The following is a 23,308-nucleotide window of genomic DNA, read 5'->3' as shown; positions in this document are numbered from 1 at the left end:
AGTTATGTACCTGTTTTACCTATTTTTTCACAATAAAATATTTATTTATTTTACGCGGCCGTATTAAATCATTTTTACAGGAACTTCCTTCAGAAACTCCAGTCAGAAATGTATTGCCTTCACAAACTAATGCCTTAACATCAGGGAGCGCCAGTGTCCATAGTTGGCCGGGTCGGAAGAAGCAACGGTCAAAGCCAGGAACATCTACTATAGTCTATTTATTTTCAAGAGTCAGTGCGCAAGAACATTGTTTAACGCGTAATCAAAATGTGCTCTTAAATTTCTGCCTTGTGCTTGGTCGTTCTCAATGAAACGATTGATCTTACGGCGAACGACCAATCACAGGGCAGAAATTTAAAAGCATGTTATGATTACGCGTTAAACAATGTTCTTGCGCACTGACTCTTGAAAATAAATAGACTATAGTGTTAAATATTTTCACGTTCTCAATGCGAAGATTTTACTTTGAAGTCAGTCAGCTGTCCATATTAGTAGAGTAGTATTCCATTTTGTAGAGGCACACATGATTATTACATAAAAGAATTTCTCGTTCGTGCATCTCAAGAATAATATTTGATTAAATTACGCAATTGTCAAGTTATATTCTTGTAATTATTGTTTGGTTAATATTGTGGTTAACTGCGCGAGTGTATGAAGATGCACCACAGTCTTAACTTAATTTTATTCGTATAAATAAAATATATTTCAGGGTACCAAGAATTGACTTTTATATTACCTAGATTTTAACTAAACACCCTGAAATATTTGCATAATGCTAAAAAATGTTGGATAGTGCTAAATATATCATTATTGTACAAAGTGTACATTTACCCTAAGTGTATGATTTTATCAATTACAAAACTCTTGTAATTTGTGTTTTAAAACATTGATCTGTAAACATCAACGCGTATAGACAATTTAATTTAATTAAAAGAAAATCATAGCCACTGCTGTAGCTGATAATATATAGTTAATAAAAGGTGATCCAACTTTAGTTTCCAAACTTTAAAAAAAAAACAAATAAATTCAAAGATATTCTTAGATTTTTTAAAATAATTAAACATCAAAAAATTCGTTGTGTGTGCAACCAGCCTAATGGTTTCTTGTGAATCACATGAAGACTTTTCTCGCCCCATATGCGACAATTTTGCTTATGAACATACTCAGAGAGGCGAAAGTGTGCCTCATCAGAAAAGAAGATTTTCTTTGAAATATCAGAATCAACAATCTGCGTAAATTTTTCGTTGTTCATGATTTCTAGGCTTCTAGTTCTTGTTTTATCTGAATTTTATACGGGTGTATGTACATGTATCTTCGGTTGAACAGGTGCCACTAAAAAACTCAAAAGCTGCAATTGCCGACGAATAGACAGTTCCGGGTCTTCGGCTACACTTTTACTTATTTTCGGCTGAACAGGCGCTACGATGATGTACGGGTCTTCATTTTTTTCATTACACTGCGAATTGTTCGTTCAGATGGACGATTAAATTTCCCATAATCTTTACGTCAATTTCGATACACAGTTCGTAGAGAATTGTTATTTTTGTAGAACAATTGAACAATTTTAACGCATTGAGCGGTGGTTAAGCAATCCATTTCGTGAATGTCTAGTTGCAAACTATCACTTGACACTTTTAACCCACGTGATTATTGATATCTATTTGATTTACAGTGTTGACAACATTTAAAACTCGAATATGATCACCCTAATATTTCCCCGCTGGGTTTTTGTGTAATTAATATAATTAAAAATTAAATAATAATAAAAAAATATTTTTATGCAATTTTAAAATATTATTACAATTTTTAAGTCTAAATGTATAATTTAAAAATCACTTTTTCGTTTTATTGTTCTGTGCGTATTTTTTTACACACTGGCAGCACTTTTGAGATTTCCCTACATGTTTTCCTCACCGTGGGGAAACACCGACGCGTTTGACGTTTCGCTCGGGTTGAATGTCAGTCGGAGCCGAACGCCGACGGAGTGCGGAGGTGCCTTCCAGGGTGAAATACTACCACCAAAGTGGCGAAGAGGGCCAACTCTCGAGTGTCGCGTTCGTATCGAGGCATGTCAGCGTGTCCGGACGACGACACACCGGTCAAGATGGCCAGACAGAACGGCATCGTACAGCCTCTGCTCACAGGTTGGGAATCGGAGGGAAATTCGAATTAGACCCTAGCGCCAAAAACTCCCATTCAAAATCTAAATCTCACTTCAACTTTTTATTCACCTACAATACTATACGTCGAAGACAAATTTCTCAATATATATTTTGTAAAAATTACACGCTTGACCCGAATTGAGCAATTACAATTACAAATCGCTCGCGATTTTATTCTAGAACGCTCCAACATCGAAGTTTCCAACATCCAATGTTCATGGCGAAACATTTTTTCACAATAACATTATTTATAAGATTCATAATTATAATTAATTAAAAAAATAATTACTTAAATACAAAACTATTTGTAACGACACACCTCTAAAACCTCATACTCACAAATTTAAATTGTTCAAAACGAGTATTTATACGTTATTTTTATCTGAAGGTGAATAAGGTCAAATATTCATGGTAAGAAACTGAGTATGAACACTACAAGTTAATCTAAATTTGTTATTATAACAACATGTAACATTAAAGCACGTGTTTTTTACACATGTATGCATGTCGCTTTCAGATTTGTATCAAATAACAATGGCGTATGCATATTGGAAGTCCGGAAAGATGGACGACGTTGCGGTTTTCGACTTGTTCTTTAGGTCGAATCCGTTCCAGGGAGAGTTCACCATATTCGCCGGGCTCGAAGAGTGCTTGAAGTTCTTGGAAAACTTTCATTATTCAGATAGCGGTATGATTTTAAAATATGTAAAAATCAGTCTTTTATAATATAACGATACAAATTAGATTTTTATGTATAAAATACAATCTTAACAAGAAATATATATGTATTATTAACATACTTATATTCATATTTATATATAATTTGATGATTGGAAAGAGTTCATATAGAAACTAAACGAAAGAAAAATGTTTTACGTATAAAACGGTACTTGTCTTTCATAACTATAAGCGATACAAATATTATTAGATTAGTTTGTTTGGTAACTCTCAATTAGGTTTATTTATAAAAAGTTTTTTTATGCAATAGTTGATCACAAATTTTATATGATAATCACATACATTTGCTGCTTTATAACAAATTTAAAGTATACATTTATTTATTTACAGTTTACCAAAGAGTACCAAAAACTTTTTACAACATTAAAATAATATTTATCGAGTGTATCGGACATTTTGAATGGAGTTAACCATTTAATTTTGGTAAATTTTCATCTGATGCAGTTTATTGTTATCACATTTTATACATTCTTTATTCTAGAATTAAATTTATATTATGTTAATCTTAGAGATTTGAGAAATATTACTATAGAATAAAAATAAAGTGACTTCTCATTGAATTAAGAATATAATTCAAGAAAAATTTCTCCACGGTATTACGTACAGTAACACATTTTCAGTGGAAAGCTGAATAATTGGCTTTAGTTGGACTGACATCGACGACTGGGAGTCAATATTTTGCCTTTACTTTTAATGTATTTGAATTTCTATTGCATTTAATAATCTCTATTTTAAATAGTGGTTGTTTTTTAATATTTCCATTTCATTAAGATTTATATAATGCATTTTTCTAATCAAATTGAAGAAGATCCCTGTTTAAAATCCACTTCAAAAGCAATAAAATCGTTCCATCGCTATTGCAGCGGAAACACTCAGTTATTTAGCATTCATATTAAGACTTTTTATAACAATATTATAACTTACAATAAGTGAGAAACAAATGAAGCATATCTAAACCGAATTTTGACCAATAGGAGAGCGCAAAAAACAATTATCCCTTCTCAGAAGTCAAAAATCCACATCAAAAGCAATAAAATCGTGCCGTCGCTGATACGATTTTATTGCTTTTGATGTGAATTTTTGACTTCTGAGAAGTGATAATTGTTTTTATGCCCTCCTATTGACCAAAATTCGGTTTGTATATATTTTGACCAACACTCCAGTAGTAATATCAGTAATATAGCTATCATATTTTTAAAACAGTAATATCAATGTGCAGACTAACCATAAAGCAATATGCGAGATGCGACGTCTGTCTGTACTTCTTCTTCCACTTATTTTCCCCTGAGAGATGAGCTGGTTTAGTTTGTATTTTGAACGACCTAATGAAAGTTGGATTTGGTTAATTTGTGTTGGTTAGGTTTGTTTCGCAACTGTCAAATTGAGTTTCATAGACATTTTAGAGCAGCATATTAGCTTCTATCAGTTAAATTATATTTTTTCTAGTGAAAATATATATCTACTGGTGAAAATGAATTTGGGCTTCACTAGTGAAAATATAACTTTACTGAGAAATACACAATCACTGTAACATTTATACATTGCATGTGCGTAATACTACATATGGAAAAGTTGAAATCATATAATTTCACTAGAATCTGCCAGATATATTATATTTTCACTGGTAAAAATGTATATCTACCAATGAAAACGTGTTACGATATGATTTCATTGAAATTACATTAAAAACAATTATTTCGGTATAGATTTATGACTGTTTTTTTAGATTTTATTTAAGGGATAACCCGAGAATTTTTGGTTTAGAATCAGGTATGTCATTTCCTGTTTTTTTAATGTTTCTATTTATTTAAATGACATTCCTGAGTTGTGAGGTATTTTTAAACTGTGATATTTTGATTAATAAAAAAAAATGAAACAGTACGAATTGTAAATTTGAACAAAATTTTCAGATAGATTAAATTGTTTAAGTTGGCTAATTTATATTGGACTAGCCCTTTATCTAAATTCTAAGATTTTATGCTAAAAATACAGTGGATCGATTTTTCACTTACTCAACAGCGACGTACGTCTAATAATGATAAAATCTTAATTCCTTTGATATTATGTTTTTTTTAGCATATAACCGTGAATTAAATATAATTTTTATCAATTTATTGCTACCTTATAAAGAATATGTACTCACCAAAATTTACTTTAATAACAAACAATTTGATACAGAAATGATGTATCAATTGATACTTTAAAATTGACGTTAATAAGAAACAATTTGAACATGTTAATAAATTCTATATGTTTTTCAAATCACTAACAAACAAAAAGTAACTCATAATAAACAATTGAACACGACGAAAGTGTAAAAAAGTGAATCATATTTAGTTAATTTATTTTTTCTGTGTTTTATTACCAATTGATTTAGATTCACTGAATTAAAATATGTCTAATGAACTAGTATTTACTTTTAACATTTTTCTTCAATTTGGTATTAATATTTATATGAAAAAAAAACGATGCGATATTATTTTTACTATTTATAAAAACTATTTTTGAAATGTTTTATTTATGTATTATTATTATTATATTGCTATAAAAATTGCATGTGAAAAAATGCAAGTATGAGGAAAAATGTTATAATTGCTCATCATATTAATTTAAAAAATATAGTAAACCTTTTACGGCCAAATTTAATTATACAATTATGAACGTTTTGATCCAAATTAATTTAAATCTTAAGAAACTGATTCTTATTTAGTAATTATGCTTGAAATATACTAAAAAATACCTGTTTTTTATTTTTAGAACTTGATTTCGGTATTTTTAATGAGCGATATTGTAGGTTTATAAAAAAATTATATAGCAAATAAAATGAACATACAGAGAAATATTTTAGGAATTCAAAGATCCTTACAACTTATTTTATATGAATTAATGTACATTCATAAATAGGAGTAAATAAAAATATACTTAAAAATTTATTATACATTTTTGAGTATAAAATAAATTTCTAACATAAAATTCATTTTATTTTTAAAATTTGATATTAAATAGAACAATTTGTGGAGACAATAAATTGGCTCAGGTATATTTTTAGGGTAGATCATTAAATATTTTGCTTACTTGTAATACCATCTAGATGTGAATTATCTACTTGCCGAATCTCCTGATACGCAAGTGTTTGTTTATCAGTTATAAATCACTATGCTAATGATGCTTAATATGTTTTAAACAATAATTAATAAATAAAAAGATAAAAGGTATATCATGTCTACGTGCATGATATAGTGTTTTTACTTATATTTGTCCATTGTGTGAGACTTCTGTAGCAATTTCACTAGTAAAGATAAGGTAGAATCAACCAAAACTCACAAGGACTATTTATTTATGGGTTGTTTAATAAAATTAAAAAAAATATTGATTCAAAATTTAATTTGCTTATATACTTTTTATCTAAATATCGTAAATTTTTAGATGCTTTCAATATAAACATCTAATAATATACATATTCATTAAAAGAGTTACATTGTCAATTTTGTCACTTCTGTTTTGTTTCCTTGTAAATAAATCGATTGGCTTCTGATATCCTTTCAGTATTTTTAACTCAACTCTAATATCTTATGTATATTGTAATTACTACAACAGAGCAAATGTTCTCTATAAAAATATCTTAGTCTTTAAGGTATGGAAATAAAAAAAAAACACTTCCAACGAATAGATTTTTATATTAACGAAATATATTATCCATTTAAGATCGACCATAATACATTTTTAATTTTATTATGAAGTTTCTTAAGTTACCAACTTTAAATTATTGACACTTAAATAAAATTTTTGTTGTTAATTTGTACCCCATTCAGAAACAAGTTTATTTTTATTCTCATGATTAATAAGAATAAGAAATATTTTTCAATTTATATATGAACAACCAAATTAAATCAGATATGCATATATATTTTTCTAATTAAATTGAGTAATTGTTACTTACATTAGTATATAATTTAATTTGTATTATTATAAAAGACTATTAAACAAAGATCTATCATGAACGAAATTTAAAAATTGTATCATTTTAGATATTGAATATTTGAAGCAAACGTTGCCCAAGTCCATCGAACCCGAATTTTTCACCTATTTAAGACGGCTCACGTGCAAAGAAGTCACCGTGAGCGCAATCGAGGAAGGTTCTGTAACTTTTCCCAGGTAATTAATTTAACACATTTATCAGTTATCACACTATCTATAATTACAGTTTATACAATACATTCTTATCATTTTTTTTCAGGGTTCCGCTTTTGAGAGTGGAAGGGCCTCTTATCATAACGCAGCTACTTGAAACAACTTTATTAACGCTTGTTAATTATGCAAGGTTATTATTGATAGTTTTATTTATAATTGATTTGATAATTTGTAATAAAAATTCTGTATTTGTGTTAGTTTGGTGGCTACGAATGCGGCACGGTATCGTATGGTAGCCGGTAAGCATATATCACTATTGGAGTTCGGTCTACGGAGAGCGCAAGGACCTGATGGTGGACTATCGGCTTCAAAATATACGTATATTGGTGAGTATTAAATTCATATTATATAATAATTTTAAGTGCATATCATTTGTTTTATTGACGCCACTGGTTGTTATTTCGTTTTTTTATTTTTTAAATAAACAAGCTGAGCTCAGTTAGTATTTAGATTAACATTAACTGAAACCGAAATTATGATATGAATAATGTACAATGTGTTTTTATGCGTTTTTTATTATATTCTTAATATTTCAAATATAGAATTTATATGGTATTTATTTATTTTTCTATGTAATTTAATAACACTAATAATTTTGCCATGAAAATAAGATTTATATATAAACTTATAAGTTGATCTGTACATCATACAAAAAATTACACATAGTAACAAATATAAAATAAACTAGTAATATATTTAAAAGCAGCACTTATTTTTACATATTAAATCATATCAATGAATCAAGTTCCAACCTATTAAAAAAATGTAAAGCTATGAGCCACAAAAAAATATACGCTAGCAAAAATAAAATAAAAAGAATTATAATTTTTCATTTTACACTCTAACTATTTGATATAAAGAACAACTATATTTATAATTTATATAATATATATGTACAGGAGACCCCCCCAATAACACGGTAAATTGGGAACGTGCTATTTGGGTGCGTGTAGTTGGGGGACTAGAAAATACTCATACATTTTTTGCAATATGTACATACGAATCAGCGTGTGTGGTGAGATATCATTCCTTTGTCTCGCTCACACATAAAGTAACGGGCACCCAAATAGCACGTCCCCAATTTACAGTGCTATTGGGGGTCTTCTGTACACAACTTTAGTGATAATAGTATGTTCCATTATGTGTAATATTTATTGCCTATTAAAAAAATATTTTGCTCTACATTTTCTGCTCAATGTATTGTAGATTCCTTGATCTGTTAAAGCATACTAAGTTATAGCTCATTTCTTTTCCATTATTACGTAGTTAAAAAAATATTGAAGCACCCTATAAGGAGGTACATATTCTAAACATTTTATATATAAATATATGCCTTCTTTATAAATTATTCCATCAAAAACATAAGTAGGCCATCTGTAAACGTTCCATAGTACCTTAGAGCGTGTTATGCTTTTGATTTTAAAACTTTTATATGATTCACGAAAAGTTTACACCATCCGTGTCATGGTACCGGTACCATGTTTTCCACTTAATCTATTACGTATTGTATTATTTTCATAGTAAATTCTACTCATTGCAGGCTTACGGTGTTACCGCATAATTTACAAAATCATTATTGCCATAAAACGTAAGGCGAAACTATTATAACGGTAAAAAAGTCGCCAATGTAATAATTATACGTTTCGGTTAAAGTTTTGATGTAACGCTAAAAGGTGAAAATGGATTGGCTTTGTGTTAAAAATGTTCTATGACATGACTTATGCTCTTATAATACTTTCAGCACGCAATAAAAGTTTTGACTCGCTGGGGTTGGAAGACTCCATTTTCTCTATTGATTGCATTATATTAGTTTTCTGTATTGGCAGAAGTTTAGTGCCAGGCACCGTATTACACCAATGTGGTTTATCGGCATTGAATAAAACTTTTTCGTTACCTCACACTACAACAATGCTGCGGCTTTGTATTTCATACGCTTTCGATGGATATGCGTATTACAATAATTATTTTTTAGCTGAAAAAAACATAGTCATGACATTTATAATTAATTTCGTTTGGGTTTTGAACGAGGCTCTCTCACAACTAATCGCTGATAAGATACGTTTTCGATATTAGCAATAAAATAAACATTACGTTACCAACATCGTCACATTTATGGTTGAAAGATTTTTTGATAATACTTAATGAAAAACTTGATAAAAATAATATTTCACTTTGTTTGTAAACATAGATTGATAATTTTTATATAAAAAATATTATAAATATATTTTCTAAATTATTGATATTATCTATATGATAAAATATCAATGTTAATCTACAATAAATATTAATTTATCATTAATATTAAATATTGTTACAAATGACTATCAATATATGATACTTTAGTTTTTTGATAATTTAATTATCTGTATCGGATCAAAATATTTCTTATCAATACTAAATGCTCATCTTTTAGTGCGTAAGTTCAATTCAGCTTTTAGTTTAGTAGCAAAATAATAAAATTTTAGTTATTATTAATAAAAATCTCTAATTGTAACAATAATTAATAATTACTACAAATATGTAATAATATTATTATTAAATAATATTATTACATATTTGTGGACGTGTATTACCAGTGAAGTTATATTACCACTAGTAGAAATATAATTTCACTAACTCAGACGGTTAAAATGTATCAAACTATAGCTTTAATATAACAGATGATCTAGTACGTTTATTTCCACATGATCTGTCTCAGTTAACTTTGGGTTTCAGTAAGTTATTTCTAGGTCTTACAATTATATCTCCAGGCTACGCAGTAAATTTCCTGTACTTAATTACAAAAATAAATTAATGAGTAATCTAGAACTTTCATGTAAAGCGCATTTAATAATTAATATCTCGCGTACAGTTAAATGCTTCATCCAATTTTATGAATATTTCGTTTTCCGCTTATTCTGTTTTGAGAAATAAAGTGCTATAGACATGTAAGAAGTTTTGTAGTCATCAGTTTAAATATAATATTTATAAAATCATCATTATAGGTTCTTCAATTACCGGTTAGTGAAATTTATTTTTATTATTTTATATTATATACTATATAATGGTTAGTAATAAGCGTACTGCCATCAGCACACAACAAAAAGAGACTTCAGAAACTAAAAAAAAAAAAAAGCCTACGGGTTATCTCGGTTGATACTCGACGTTGCTCCCATTGAGGCAAGTTTGGCTCGCTTATAATTTATAAGTCTGAAGAGAAGTCATGGAAGTGTCTGAAGGTATATTCTTTCCAGTTTTCATGATCTGGCTAATCTCGATAATTTTGGGTGGAAACAGACTATTTGTTATGTACATGCATAACGATGGTTTGAAAATCTGTAAAGGTAACTCTGTAGTTTTATGAAGTATAGATTTGAGGAATTCCAACGGATATATACAGTAGACCCCCCAATAACACGTGTTATTTGGGTGCTTGTAGTTGAGGTAACTAGACAATACTAATACAATTTTTGCAAAACGTACATACGAAGCAGGCCTGTGTGGTGAGATATTCTCCCTTTGGCTCGCTCACACAAAGTAACGGGCACCCAAATAGCACGTCCCTAATTTACCGTGTTATTGGGGGGTCTACTGTACAGTGATTGTATATTTTTATTTGGCACTGACATTTTAGCTGCAAGTACTTTTAAATTGTTAATGGATGACTGCACAGATACACAATTGTTTTTGTATAATGCAGAAGAAGATCCAACTGACATATACATCAATTACGAGTGGTCTCGACATCTATGAATTATTATTATTATTATCAAAAAAGTAGAGTGTTTATTTTTTAATGATTAACTGATAGCAAAATGGTTTTAATTTGATTAGAATCGCAATACCATTGTAATAACATCATTAAGTTTTGCAAATCGAAAATTGAGTTTTTATCTACTTTGACTTTTAATGAGAATTTTAAACCGACATCTAGTTTGTCCCTTACAGTTATCACCGTAGAAAACAACATCTGCCTTTTCTTCGTTATTTATACTGACATATCTTTTCATCTCAATTTGCATTTAAAATGCAAGATAAATATCACATTTTTTTTTTCGGGTTAAATATTCCAATATTGTGTGATATGTAAACATAAAAGGAACAACGCTTCCATGACAACAGACGAAACACACCTAATATATCACTATCTTACGCAGAATGATGGTTGGCAACACAAACTGTCTAACGATTTTTATATATAGAAATTGCTATAGAGTCATAATTAATAAAATAAAATCTCTGCAACATAAGCATATTGATCATTATTGGTATTATTTGAGTTGAGACGGTCTTCTTCTAAGTCGACTTCTATATATATATATATAAAGTAAAAAATCAATATCCAACATTAGTTATTGAACAATCTTGTCTTATTTTGACATAAACAGTATAGAAAACAATCAATATAATAACCAATAGCGTCATAGAAACATACAAACTATAAAGTAATGGTTGATCACATTATTAAATGCTGGTCTGTGATTGGTTGTTTTTATTTGTCTTTTTCGGCGACAAGTCTACATTTGAATTTTTTCATTGTCTTATCTGACGTATATTGTGTGTTGACTATACTGATGATCATTTTTATTTTCAGGTGGCTTTGACGGAACAAGCAACGTGCTGGCCGGTAAACTGTTTAACATACCCGTGAAAGGGACGCACGCTCATGCTTACATAACGTCGTTCTCGAACCTGAACGATCTTCACTCAACGATGATACTCCACAGCGAGACAAAGCAGCCACATAACCTCTTAGACCTGGCTGTGGGGTGGCGCGATAAGATATCGCACCTGATCGATATATCGCCAGCGGAAGCCAGTGACGGCGAATTGGCTGCATTGATTTCATATGCAGTCGCGTTTCCGAACGGCTTCATAGCACTAGTGGACACGTACGATGTGAAGAGGTATCCCATTAACGGCACTGCCCTGCAGCAATGCACTGTGCCACTCGGTAAAGATCATGAAACAAAAAACAGCTACAAGGGTGTTAATTTTTATTCGTACACTGCTGAATTGGTGGATCGTACACTGAGGTAAAGTGAGGATATCCAACGTGGGGAATTTTTACGCCCAATATTACTTACTTTTATTGTTATTATTTTTTATCGTTATTATTTTTTGTATCGTCCGATGGGATTTTATGATTACATTAGTTGTTAGTTGCTGTACGTAGCTTATGTTATAAGAACTCCTGACACATATTATTGGGTTGCTGTGTAAGCTCGGTCCTCTTTATTTGAGTATTTAAAAATAATTATTATTTTTAATCAAGTTTAACCTTTTACTGTCATTAAAAAAAAAAACAATCAGTTTTAATTACAATTTGAGCGAAAAGATTGAGTGATGTATCTATTCCAAGCGAAATTTTTATTGTAAATTATTTTTAAATTCAAAGCAGTTCTGAAATTTATGTATAATTTGTACAATTATACGTGTTTGTTTTCGCCATAGTTTCCAAATCGTCTAAAAGATCTAGTTGAACTCTTTGGATTATTGTGACTGTTTAAATGGACCCAGTTGATACTTGGCGTAGCTCCGCTCTGTGCCGGTTTGGCTGAACTCTCGTTAATCCCAAATCAAAAGCGAAGTGGTGGATTTATCAAGTACTGAATTGTATGGTGGAAGTAAATTCAGTACACTGTGTCACAAGTCCTTCGCTCTTCCAGTTTTCGAAAATTTGGGGTGGAAACAGATTATTTGTTATTGTCTACTAAATATCAAGCTAAGACTATTTGCATATGATAATTAAAAAGTCGTTAGAATTGACAGTTATATAATTTCTATATAATGCGGGTTTGATTATCTGTAGGTGCATTCCATTGTATTTGACACTGACCGTTCGCATTATGCAGGTAGTGTCAGTCCTTTTTGCAAGTACTTCAAATTTTAATGAATGTTCGCTAAGCATGCATTTATATAATGCCGACAAAAAAATTAAGCAATTAGTTTTATAGGCTTTTAGTAAGTCTTTCTAACAAATTTCGTCGTAACAATCACGGTGGTCCTGACAATCTTAAATAAAATATTATAGCACTATGTAGCGACATAAATTTATAAGTGAAAATATCCTTATACAATTTTTTCTCATAGAGTAAATTAATAAAAATATTTAGATTAGGTTTTCTTAGATTTTCCTAATCTCACGAATGAATATTGTGATGAATAATTAAAGTATAATCGAGCTACGTCGTGCATATTAGATGTTTTGTGTGTATTGAGCTAAGGCCTGTTATTTTATTTTACGAAAGATTTACAATAAATATACTATTGAATGTTAAAAAAATAGAAGAAAAATCTAAGGCGTTGAAGACATAATATAGCTATGTATTTTAAACAAAATGTCCATTATTAAATGGTATAAATTGAAAGGTTTTGGATGAAAATTCAACATAAATACTTGTTTTTAATTTCTATATTTTCTGTGAGATCGGAATCAGTATATTAGTTTTGATAACTTTGGATTCGTACTTATCTAAATCTCATAGATGAATATCAAAGTGATTAAATAAAATAGAAGAGGCGAATAATGAGCCATGAAAGCATAGATAAAAAAATATGAATAAACAAGGTCTTTTTGCTGAAATGTCAATAATTAAAATCTGTTGTTTTGTACTAATTATGACAGGATGTAGACTTAGTTTAAGATAAAATTATTTCATTGAACGAACGGGATAGTGTTTATCTAGCAGCCCAATGTTACATACAACGAGTCATCGGCGTAATTGTTATTTGTTTTTTGAATGTCATTTCTGTGGAGTACGCATACTCTCCGACTTACATCACTCACACCACTTTTACTTCGATCCTTCCGCTTTCTTTTTACATGATACTTGCACACTAAAATACATACTTGTCATCCATTAATCTGTCGCATAATCGAGTAGTATTCGAATGACTGGCAACAAAATGTAATCAAGAAAATGTCCAGTGGGTTGTGACGAGCAATTCAATTATTTATATGCATACCCATACTAAAGAGTCATTTAATACGCAGGTCTTTCGTCTTCGCAGATCACCATAAACGTTTGTGATATCAGCTTGGTGTGAAATCTCACATTTATATATATTCATATATAAAACCAAACACTTTTATTATTATTATTATTATTGTTATCTAAAATAGTTTTGTCCAATGGAGTAGTCATGGTAAAATATATACATAATATATGTATATATATATATATATATACATACGTATGGCGCATTGCATAAAATAAAAGTTCGCAATATTGGGATTCCACTCACTTTCGCTTCAGCGTCTGATTGCATTGTTTATTGTATTAGTTAGTTAATAATGTTTTAAGACGAAAAACAGAGCGGTTTGTACAAATTGTAATTAATACTCACACAGTAGCTGAGTCTTGTGATCTTTATATAGCTTTTCCTTTTTGTACGCTATATATGAAATACGATAGAATAATATACGCTTGTAGGTTTATAATTTTTTGTTCACTACTCCATATGACAAGGGATGTTATTGGCATGCCGGAAAAGTAACATGCACATTATTAACACATATACATCATCCGTATATTAATAATTTAACCGGGGCATGTAACCCTCTGTTGTAGCAATCATTACACGAGCATTGGTTTTATTAGTCATGTTAGAAAAAACGGCACTTTCATATCATTTATTTCAGTAACATAATAACTATAATTTTATTAAGTTGTGTAGAATGAAAGCGCCACAGATCTAAATAATCCGATTAATTTGCATAAACAGTTATAAAGAACGAGAATATATGAGTTTTTTATGGCTTATAATAGTAATTATTTATATTTAGAACAACGTAAATATTAGTTCTATATAACTGTATTTTTACATATAATATGATGAATCTATTTGATACTATAGTTGCGCCTCAAAAGAGAGATACAACCTTCTATAAATAGATAATCAAAGTGATCCGATATGATACATTAAAATATTTTCATACAAAGTAAGGTATGGGTCTAGTTCGTGGAATCCACTCGAAATGATAATGATGATAAAATGCTATATTAACCTGTGGTTCATTCTTTTATTTACATGTATAGATCGTAAGGTGATTCTTCAGAAAGAGTAGACAAATATTCAATCTTTTATTTTGAAAGAAAATCTTTAATTCACACTACGGAACTAATAGAACATCTTTTCTCTTCGATATATACAAAATTTGATCCAGGGAGGGTGAGATTTATGGAGAACTACTAGTAAACATGGATTTGGAATGGATAAGTTTCAATGCAATATAAATTTAAATGGTTTGATCAAGGAGGATGGGTGTTTTAGTTTTGATCTTGGTCCTAAAGAATAACTGAAAAATTTTATTAAGATCAGTCAAATATTGTTTAATGAGTAAAATTACAGACATTATATTACATACTTATCTTTAGTATTTGTATATGTGTAGTTTCTTATAATTATTTTTAAACCCAATGTATTGAATCATAAAATACAATATAATCTCTTCTCTAGACTGAATCTTGCTTTTATATAAAAAAGAAAGTGCTGTAAATATCTAGAAAATAATAAGGATACGATAAAAGTTTATATAAAAAAATTATCTTGTGTGCTGTGGTGTAGGCCGGTGCATTGTCTTTGTGAAGCAGTAGGCGTTATTTTGAATGCTTGCAATTTCCATTCATTAATATTTTATGTTAGAAATTTATTTAATATACTAATCGGTATCTTTAAGTTAGTCTTGCAATATGATTGTCAATTTCTGTCAATTTTTTGCTCTCTTTGTTGGAAATGGCTCATTTTGATAGCAATACACTGATCTGTGTTTGTCTTTGTCTTCTTGACTATTTAATGTGATTCGTTTTAAACATCATACTTTTAAAGCTCTGTTTACTTTGTTTTAATTTCTTAAAACTGCCATATTTTAAAGATAACTACATATGCTATGAGATGAGCAGAACTTCTTCAATATCTTAAAATTAAATTCCATGTTCAGATTCAACATTTCTCAGTACTCGCTTAAATTTGATATTGGAAGCTTGAAATATATAATCAAAACTAAAGAATACGAGCACTATCTTTCTTCCGTAACCCAACTATATTATCAAATAGTAAATTAATTTATTAAGATTAATATCGCTAACATATATTTATTTATTAAACATGAAATAAACTTTGGTGTGTAAGCAAGATTGATCAATTTCAGGAGTGGCTTGTTGAACTTTTGCGCCGTCGCTTTGGCATTGAATGACGTCGGTTACAAAGCGGTCGGTATCAGAATCGACAGTGGCGATCTCGCCTATCTGTCCGTTCTCGCCAGGGACACTTTCGAAAAAGTAGCCGACAAGCTAAACTTACCGTGGTTTACCAAACTGACTATTGTCGCTTCAAATGACATCAACGAAGATACTATTTTGAGCTTAAATGAGCAAGGACACAAAATTGACTGCTTCGGAATTGGCACTCATTTGGGTACGTCATATTTTAAATTGATGTATTGCGTAATCATCGAACGATATCTTAAATATATTTTCATTATAGTCACGTGTCAGCGTCAGCCTGCTTTGGGTTGTGTTTATAAGTTGGTCGAAATCAACGGACAACCGAGGATTAAGTTGAGCCAAGACGTCGGAAAAGTGACGATGCCCGGTCATAAAGAAGTATGTTTATACTATATTGTAAATATTTGTGTAGTATATTATATGATTTTATTTAATATTTTAGGCATATAGACTATACGGTTCTGATGGACATGCGTTGATCGATCTGTTACAAAGGTCTTCAGAGCCTCCGCCAGAAGTTGGACAGAAGGTGCTTTGCAGACATCCTTTCCAAGAATCCAAAAGAGCTTATGTTATACCGACGAGGGTAGAGAAGTTGTATAGTGTATGTTTTATATTTGTATCATAATTCATGCTTTTTTGCTTCGTATATGATTTTTGATCCGTATATATTTTATAATAGGTGTGTTGGGAAAACGGTAATATTTGTACGTCAATGCCACCACTGTCGAAAGTGAGAGAACACGTTCAAGTATCACTAAAGACACTCCGTCAGGATATAAAGCGAAATTTGAATCCTACACCGTACAAGGTATATATATTTTTTATTATAAACAGTATAATATCTATTGAGTACAAGTTTTCTATATGTATTATATTACCCATAGAAAAAAAGAATAAATTCATAATACCTAATTCTATTTAAAAACTATAATATGCAACAGAATTTAAAATCTCCGTAATCGATGATGTGAATAATATTTCTGTATTTATAAAGCCATACATATGATTAAATTAGTTTATGACTGTCAATGTTCAAAATAATAAATAATAAGATATATGTTTTTGACACTAGACCATCGAATACTATCGTTAAACTTTAACAAATTTCAATATTATAATAAACAAATTAATATGCAGTTGTAAAAAATACATATTTATTCACAGGTTGCCGTGAGTGACGATTTGTACAACTTCATCCATGACTTGTGGCTTCAAAATGCGCCGATCGGTGAGCTGTCATGAGCCGACAGCGACTATACCATCTGAGGAATCACTTTTGCTAAAACAAATTAAGCGAATTGCTAACGTTTGCTATGCATCAAAATTCCAATTGTGGGTTATTGCAGACGATTGATTATAAATAAATATATTTTGTGACAGTTGAGAATTGATTAAACGATCGATTTGTATATGTATAATAAAAATACATACATATATATTTATTCGGACATTGTGTGTGAACATATTTATTTATACATGTACATATTTGCATGTCTATTTATATATTATAATGGTATAATATATAATTTACTACTGCTTATATGAATAGATATACTTTGAATGTTGCATCAGGGTGAGCGGCTGTATCGTTACGAAAATGCATCGATATGATTGATGTTCTTTCGACGAAAGACAATGAAGTTCCTAGAACGATTGTAATCAATTGGAAGAATTAATAAGCTGGTTAATTGTTATTGTGTTTTAATTATGTGCCATGTGGCTTTTAAATGATATATATTATTTTGACATATCAAATGTTTAACACTGTTATCTCACTTAGAAAATTATTGACGTTATCAAAATTTTATTTATTTAACAAAGTACTTACATACATTGATATGTAAAACATTTGACTCGTATGTTTGTGTAGCATAATATATGGACGTTTTGAGTTTTATAGAACTTTTTCAATAGATTATAATTGTATAGCTGGTGTACGCTCAAAAATATAACTTTCACGCTTGTCATATTTATATTTATGATCAGATATATAATATGTATATGTATATGTATACATATATAAATGTCACCATTGATGCACAACTTTTCTTTCAATATACATGAGTTTAAGAATATTTTTTTTCTATACTTTATATGCATCGGATTGGATGCATGTAATTAATTTAATTATTATTAAAAGACCATTTTTAGGTCCTCTGCCATGGCATAGTGATTTTATACAAAAGTATATAAAAACATTAGGAAGTAATTTATAACATATTTTGAATAAGGCATAGACCTAATTTTTAGCAAAGGGTATGCATTTTTAGTTTAATGTCTTAGTATTTTTTAATTTGTTTATAAAGCCACTTTCTTCAAGTGAATCTCAGTTTATATTATTTATATTTTTTATATATTTTTATAACAAGAATTTTGTATTTTTTTATGACAATTTTCTTTTTTAATTTTGTTATTAGATATTAATCATTTTTAATTCTCATTCCTTTCGTAGTTTATGCTTTTAAAATAAACATATACAGTTTAAAATTTTCATAACTTTTACAATATAAGCGTAAATACATAACAGTGTTCAGAGTCTGTTTTTAACTTATAAATTAGTAATTTACAAAAGACGGAATAATTTCACGTCCACTTATAAAAAGTGCCTTCAATTTATTACGAAATTTTACTTGTGCCCATTGATCTTATTCCGAAGTAGTGCAAGAGATTTTATGGGACCATTTTTTGTTACTTTGTACACTGCTATATTGGACGCGGTATGTAAAAAGATGTGCTACTACTTTTAGTACGATTCGTTATCAGAGTAATTAGTTTTGAGATAAAATGTTTAGCACGCGTAGTAATAGTACTCGGATTTAAGTACTAGTCACAAAAAAATGATGATGGAAACTATGCTTTACCTGTTTTTAAATTGTATGTTTAGTTTATTTGGTTAAATAAAATTTGTCACATTATTAACGTTTTTTCATTTTTACTCTTCCTTTGGACACATTTATTTTGAAATAGTAATTTTACTATATTTCTCAGTTATTAGGTATTAAAGATGCAATTAAGGAAAAATCAATTATTTTGTAAAAATAATTGTGGTCACCTGGTGTGAGTTTGGATGAACTCTTATAAAGTATCTTAAGTCGGGAGTATCTTAGATTTTATAGATAGAGAAGGTGCATTTTATACTCTCGACCCTTGGGTCAATGTGACGATTTGGGAGGCGTTATCAATTAATAGAAGATGAGATAGGGCGATACTTCAGGGTACTAACTTCTAGAAGGCGGCAATTTTACAGCTTTAAATATTGCATCAAAATATACATGAAAAAAGGCAAACAGAAATTTTAAAGACCACTTAAACGAAACTGTACAATAAAATTTGTGTGGCGAAAAAGCGTAAATTTCTACGAAACGGAAATATGACGATTTAGATATCTTCCAAAGCATTAGATTTTAGTACTAATTGCATTAAAAAAAATATAAATTTAGTTAAAAAATACCGATTAGGGAAAATTGAGAGTAACTTTGCGCCTATTCTATTGTATTTTTGTTTCAAATTGTAATCAATCACTGAATAAGATTAAATTGTTTATTTCTTAAGTATTATATTATTTTACATTTTTTTCACATTGGTGTCGTATATTGGAAATTGAGATTTTGTTGAATCGGCCGTCCTCTAGAAATTGGCCACTCACATGCCTCGCACATGTTCGCCCCCCACCAGGACAGGCCCCGGATAAAGGAAACAAGTTTTTTTTGGGAACAGGTGAGAAATAATAACTCAAACATTGTTCCCAAGTTGTCGTATTGTTGAAATTTATAAATGTTTCTTGACATAGTTTTTTGGGATTTGAATTTTGTGTGTTCGTATCAAGTCGGAAGATCAATACTTTAAGGTTTGGTAACTCTAAGGGGTGTGACTTCGCAGCCACTATGACGCAGGTAAAAACTAGAGAGAATTTTATTAGATTATATTGCATATTGTGACAGACTATGAATGGCGAGATGTTTTCTCTGAACAGTGGTGGAGAAGCTGACGCAGGGACGATGTCGGTGGAAAATCCTCAGAGGTCTTGTAGGTGGCGTTTCAGCGACAGTATAGTGGAAGATCCCTCGCTGTTACGGTGCTCGAATGGTGTAGTTTCTCTCAGGATGTGAGCACCCATGACAGTATGTTGTCTGCAGGCGGGCGGACGTCTGCTAGTATCTTCGAGTGTTTGCCGGATTCTGCCAGGTGACTGCTTGTGACTGCTTGTGACTGCCCTTATGTATTAAGGCTGCAAAGCTTGCTCACAATCACAATCATGCAGCGATCATCCAGCCAATCGCTGCTCTCGCTTCTTAGAAAAATTAAATAAGAGGTTGACGAATTGTGTAACGGAACGTTTTTTCCGGTGATATATTGTTTCCCGTGACCGTTTCATAACAAAGAAATATACATTCAATGCACTAGAGCAGGGCTCGGCAACCTATGACCCGCGGGTCACCAAGTGACCCGTTTGATGATTTGAAGTGACCCACTTCAGTTCTGCAAATATCATTTTTTTAACGTGTTACGGTGTCACGACTAGACCACATATATGACTGTTAGGACCAAAAATATTCACTGACCCGAATAGTCTTTTTAATAGTCACATTTTAATTATTTTGACCCGCAGCCAAAAAAGGTTGCCGAGGCCTGCACTAGAGAATCCTTGTGTGTTATTTACGAGGGAACCCTTTAGTTCAGGTCGTAACGAGAGGCTTTGTGTAATCGCACTATTGTTAAAAAATCATTTTTGGTCACAGCAATTACGCTAGTTTCAAGAATAGGATCATTTACAAACGAGTGCTCTGTGTGGTCTGCCATAGTTTTAATAATTTTATAACTAAAAAATGAAATTAATTTTAAAAAAATGATAGAAGATGGGAATACTAGACTAATAGAAATAATAATTAGTAAAAAATATTTAAACAAAACACATGAATAATCAAGAATATGCGGTGACCAGACGTCATCCTTTGGTGAAGGTTGTCCTCCTTTGAGGAGGATTGTCCTGATTTGAAAAGGTTTGTCCTTCTTTGCCCTTGAACAAAAATTTCCGAAATATCATTTTTTAACTCCCATAACAATTTAACTTTATTTGTCCTCTTCGAACAAAATTTATTACACGGTAAAAATTCCTACAGTAAGATGTCCACTAGGAAGCGGATAGACCGTGGATCAATTATTTAAGAAAATTGAATAATAAATTAAAAAAATAAGACATTTCAATTGCGTTATTTAAAATATGATGCATTATTAATTAGTATTTTTTTTTACAGATAGATGGCAGTACTAACATATGGAACGTAAAGATTTAAAATTGTTTAAATTACCCAAGAATAATTAAGTGTTTTATTAATGAAATACCTATACTATTTACTTATTATTAAAATTTATTTGAATATAGGTGGCAGCACCGTCGGGCAAAATGTCAATGACATTTTTATTGAGCAGGGACCTGCATTGCCGACGCGTCACTAGCTAACCCGCGGGTACGTAATCCGTAGACGCGTCTCGCCGGTGTCGGCCCCCTCTGAGTTTCCTGTCAAGACGACTCACCAGCCAGCCCGGCCGCACCCTAACCTCAACATCTGACCACCCAGAGGTGAGCCAATCAAAAACCGATCGAATATAAGCCGTAATTTAACCGTACGAACCGTCGGCGTTTCCATTGTCTACTGTCAACGATCACACGTTTGATTCGATTTAACCGATAAAACACCCCATTGTGACCGATCGAGCGATTGGATTGCGTTTCTCGATACTCGTACTTTCGTGGGAACAAGTTTCCGTCAGATTTATTCTAGTTCCACTCCAGCTGACTCAGACGTTCACGCCCACGCCGCACTATTTCCGTCATACTAATGATCATATGAGATATAAACGTAATTTTCATATCGTAACACTGTGCCCTAATTCTGATTTGATTGATTGACCAGATTGATTCGATTACAGGTTTCAGATCATCAAATTCTCATTAGAGTCTTATTGCTAATGAATAATTCAAACGATCGTTCAACGTCTTTGTCATATATTGACGATTGATTCATAATTTATATATATATTTAATCAATACGTTGTATATTTTCTTATCAGAATGCAATTAATTAGCACAATGTCGCATTGCATGCTAAAAAATATAAGGATTGGGAAGAGAAAACTTAAACTCTCTCTACAGAGGCTGTTTACTATCATTTTTTTGTTACTTTGCCCTTATAATATGATTAAAAAGGTTAAGCATGGTGATACCTAGATGGGAACAAAGATAACAAACACTGTTTTCAAATATATCAGTGATTCTCAGTAAGAAGACATTATTCCATAGCAAATCGACCCTTAGTTCACTTACTAATCAAATATGACCAGGAGGGAAATTATTTATTTAATTAAATAAAACAAACTAGCCACTGAAAAAACTAATCTGAACTGAGATTCTCACGCCAAAAAAGAAATTATCCCATTATCAATAAATAAATTGAACTTTTTTATTAAGAATATGATAACATAATTCATTCCATTGTATCTATACCTTAAATTAGATCCATAATTACTTCAATTAAGCGAAAAGTATCGATATAACGGCAAGAGATTCAATTCAATACCTCAATACACTATTTTTTCACTCTTAATCCTTTGAATTTCAGCTTTACATCAAAGTAAATTCTATTGATATTTGCTTGACGTTTCAAATGAAAAATTGATTTTACTAATCAATGTCTTCTTCTCGCAGTCATCAGTGTATTTTTAACTACACTATATAATTATTAACCACAAGTTGAAATCACATCAATAAATCATAATATAAATTTAATGAATAATGCTTTTTATGTTTATTTTTTTTAAATATTCTCTTTAATATTGTAATATAAAAATCTCTGAATTTTAAGAGTGTAAGTATATTTTATTACTTTTTCTGGATTTATATGAATAATAGCCGTTGAAAATATCATACAAAGTACACTCGTGTCTCATGTGGATAGACATTAAATGTCACACAGTGAGGGTGAGTTCAATTCATGCATAGAATGG

General features: G+C 30.4%; 2 protein-coding genes across 4 annotated transcripts in view; both read left to right on the top strand.

Moving 5' to 3' along the window:
- Positions 1 to 1,912: 1,912 nt before the first annotated feature.
- Positions 1,913 to 19,218, top strand: Naprt (nicotinate phosphoribosyltransferase). Of its 2 annotated transcripts, none has more exons than XM_088186777.1 (11): positions 1,913 to 2,144; positions 2,680 to 2,850; positions 6,929 to 7,055; positions 7,138 to 7,221; positions 7,290 to 7,417; positions 11,665 to 11,977; positions 16,225 to 16,490; positions 16,560 to 16,678; positions 16,743 to 16,904; positions 16,983 to 17,111; positions 17,468 to 19,218. In XM_088186777.1, exons 1-11 carry the CDS (start codon positions 2,069 to 2,071, stop codon positions 17,543 to 17,545), a joined length of 1,653 nt encoding a protein of 550 aa, XP_088042903.1. In that variant the 5' UTR covers positions 1,913 to 2,068; the 3' UTR covers positions 17,546 to 19,218. The 2 variants fall into 2 exon arrangements, with proteins under 2 accessions (XP_088042903.1, XP_088042902.1); XM_088186776.1 differs by having other exon boundaries at positions 11,665 to 12,106.
- Positions 19,219 to 21,755: 2,537 nt separating this feature from the next.
- capt (adenylyl cyclase-associated protein 1) overlaps positions 21,756 to 23,308 on the top strand; it is a 74,080-nt gene continuing 72,527 nt past the window's right edge. For both annotated transcript variants that reach the window (XM_088186775.1, XM_088186773.1), the window contains exon 1: positions 21,756 to 21,884. The gene's annotated coding sequence lies outside the window, so the exon portion shown is untranslated. The remainder of the gene's footprint in view (positions 21,885 to 23,308) is intronic.

Source organism: Plectrocnemia conspersa, unplaced genomic scaffold, assembly GCF_051122295.1.
Source record: "Plectrocnemia conspersa isolate PC_06_02 unplaced genomic scaffold, ASM5112229v1 ptg000005l, whole genome shotgun sequence".
Classification (NCBI taxonomy): domain Eukaryota; kingdom Metazoa; phylum Arthropoda; class Insecta; order Trichoptera; family Polycentropodidae; genus Plectrocnemia; species Plectrocnemia conspersa.
Note: the sequence above shows the minus strand (reverse complement) of the source record. Positions and strands in the feature narration are given on the sequence as shown.

Bases quoted from the DNA above. Each gene is read 5' to 3' on its own strand.
- Naprt (XM_088186776.1), top strand. From the start codon at position 2,069: ATGTCAGCGTGTCCGGACGACGACACACCGGTCAAGATGGCCAGACAG. The intron at 2,145-2,679 runs GTTGGGAATCGG...TGTCGCTTTCAG, and splicing joins CGTACAGCCTCTGCTCACAG to ATTTGTATCAAATAACAATG. The intron at 7,222-7,289 runs GTTATTATTGAT...TATTTGTGTTAG, and splicing joins ACGCTTGTTAATTATGCAAG to TTTGGTGGCTACGAATGCGG.